Source organism: Octopus bimaculoides, chromosome 13 (genome assembly GCF_001194135.2).
Source record: "Octopus bimaculoides isolate UCB-OBI-ISO-001 chromosome 13, ASM119413v2, whole genome shotgun sequence".
Lineage (NCBI taxonomy): Eukaryota > Metazoa > Mollusca > Cephalopoda > Octopoda > Octopodidae > Octopus > Octopus bimaculoides.
In genome coordinates, this window is record NC_068993.1 from 32,432,825 (window position 1) to 32,435,378 (window position 2,554).

At 36.8% G+C, this 2,554-nt stretch overlaps 1 protein-coding gene across 1 annotated transcript in view; it reads right to left on the reverse strand.

Annotated features, from left to right (window-relative positions):
- Positions 1–45: 45 nt before the first annotated feature.
- Positions 46–2,554, reverse strand: part of LOC106873265 (heart- and neural crest derivatives-expressed protein 2) — a 103,057-nt gene continuing 100,548 nt past the window's right edge. Inside the window, exon 3 of the mRNA XM_052972579.1 lies at positions 46–212. Coding sequence (XP_052828539.1) covers positions 126–212 — 87 coding nt within the window. The 3' untranslated portion in view covers positions 46–125. The remainder of the gene's footprint in view (positions 213–2,554) is intronic.

Here is a 2,554-nt window from a genome sequence, read left to right on the forward strand (position 1 = left end):
TATATATATATATATATATATATATATATATACATGTATGCATACATATACATATATATATGTATACGTATGTATGTATGTATGTATGTATGTATACTGTGGTGGTGTGCACATATTGGTATCCGTCAATTTGTATTTAGCTCCGACGCCCACACATGTTGTGGCCAACCTGTTCGTCCTTTTCCCTTCTTATTCTCCATAAATTCTGTCTCCTGGAAAAGAAAATGAAAGATCAACGCATTATTGGACTGTAAGACACAGAAAACATACGCATATCTACACTTTCACTCAAACTCACATGCACACAACACACACTCTCACACACTCACACATGCACACGTACATACATTCACATACACATATACGTACGAATATTCAAACACACACACGCCTATAAAAACGTGTGTATGTTTTATCACTTAATGTATGTGTGTATGAGTGTATGGGTGTGTTTGTCTATGACTGTGTGCGTGTGTCTGCGTCCGCGAGTGTGTGTGGGTTCGTGTGAGTTCATATAAATTATCGTTTACGAATTAACGATATTTATGCATTATAATAGTATAGATTCAAATATCGATATAATGCTACATTTACCAAGATACATATATACACATATATACAGGAATACATACATGCACATATTAAGATATATACATACAATATGTATACATCTATATAATATATATATAACATACTATAATATGCACGAATGTGAAATAGTGATACAGATATAGACAGATAGACAGATAGATAGATAGATAGATAGATAGATAGATAGATAGATAGATAGATAGATAGATATAGATAGATAGATAGATAGATAGATAGATAGATAGATAGATAGATAGATATTGATATATGCATGTGTGCGTGTTTGTGTGTGTGTGTGGGGGGGGTCTTTTTGTTTGTGTTTGTCCTCCAACACCGTTTAACACCCGCTGTCGGTGTGCTTATGACCCTGTAAATTAGCGGTTCGGTAAATGTAACCGATATAAGTACCAGGCTTTGAAAAAATTATGAAAAGTACTGGGATCTACTCGCTCCCATAAAACAGTTTAAGGAAGTGCCTTAAAGGCTACAGCCTTTGGGTTGAAATGCATAAAAAAATAAACAATAAAAGAAGATATACACAAGATATATCCATTATACTATATATAATAGACAGTATATCATATATATATATATATAAAATTCTATTATAGGAACAAGGCCTGAAATTTGCGGGGTGGGAGTAAGTTGATTACATTGACTTCAGTGCATAACTTATTTAATCGACCCTGAAAGGATGAAAGGAAAAGTCGACCTCGGCGGAATTTGAACTCAGAACATAGCGGCAGACGAAATACTGCTAAGCATTTCACCGGCGTGCTAACGATTCTGCCAACTCGCCACCTTATACAAGTATATACAATATACACACACACATGATACGCATATGTGCATTCTTTATACACACACACACACACACACATACTTGTATACATACATAGGCATGCACATGCCTATACATATAAGTACCCATATATATATACACAAATCAGGGCCGGATTAAGACCCATAGAGGCCCTAAGCACTTAAAAGGTTTTGGTGCCCTCAAATATATGTAAATGGTTCAAAATGTAAGCAAAGATAATTCAAAATGAAACAAAATTCGCAATAAGATGGAAAATAATGTTTATTTTTATATGCTTCCATTATATTCATATCTGAAAAGTTTTCTCCTTCGATTTTTTTTTTTTTAATTACGAAGTGTTCAATGATATCGTAAAAATTCATTTTACGTAAAACGTCTGCTTCTATACTTAGAAGAGATAAGGCATTACGAATATTATTTTAGCAAGTTTAAAGTGATTTCTTTCGTGCCGTAAACCATTTTCATTTCTGTAGCGCCCCATCCCTTGATGCTCTAAGCACGTACTTATTTTGCTTAATGGGTTAATCCAGCGCTTACACAAATACATGCACACAGGCAGAAACACATACACACAAACGCCCCCCACACACACACCCGCACGCGCACACATTTCCTCCACTTTTCCTTCTCCATACAGACTCAGTATTTTTCTATCAGGTGCATGTATAGGACTTTGTAAATTGCTTAACCTCTTCAGGGGTAGTAAAGCACCCATGATAAGCTGTGGACTGGCACCGACTTGCTGGGAGATGAACCGAATAGCTTTTTCAATGCTCCACACAACTATAAACACCGTGGCATTACTACAAGTAGCAGCAGCAGCAGTAGCAGCACTGCTGCTGCCGTTGCTGCCGATGATGATGATGATGATGATGATGATGACGCTGATGATGCTTCCGCTTCCGCCACCGCATCCCCTGCTGATATTGGTACAACCACCACCACTACTACTACAACATGAGATGGCGGATTTGGAGCTCATCATCACATAGACGAGTCTATTAGTGTCAAAACATGACGTATTAACATCTCCCTGACATTGGAGATGAACTAAGGAAGAACCACTGTGTGTTTGTATGTACGTCTAATGTGTGTGTGTGCGTGTGTGTGTGTGTATGTATGTGTGTGCATGTAAATAAG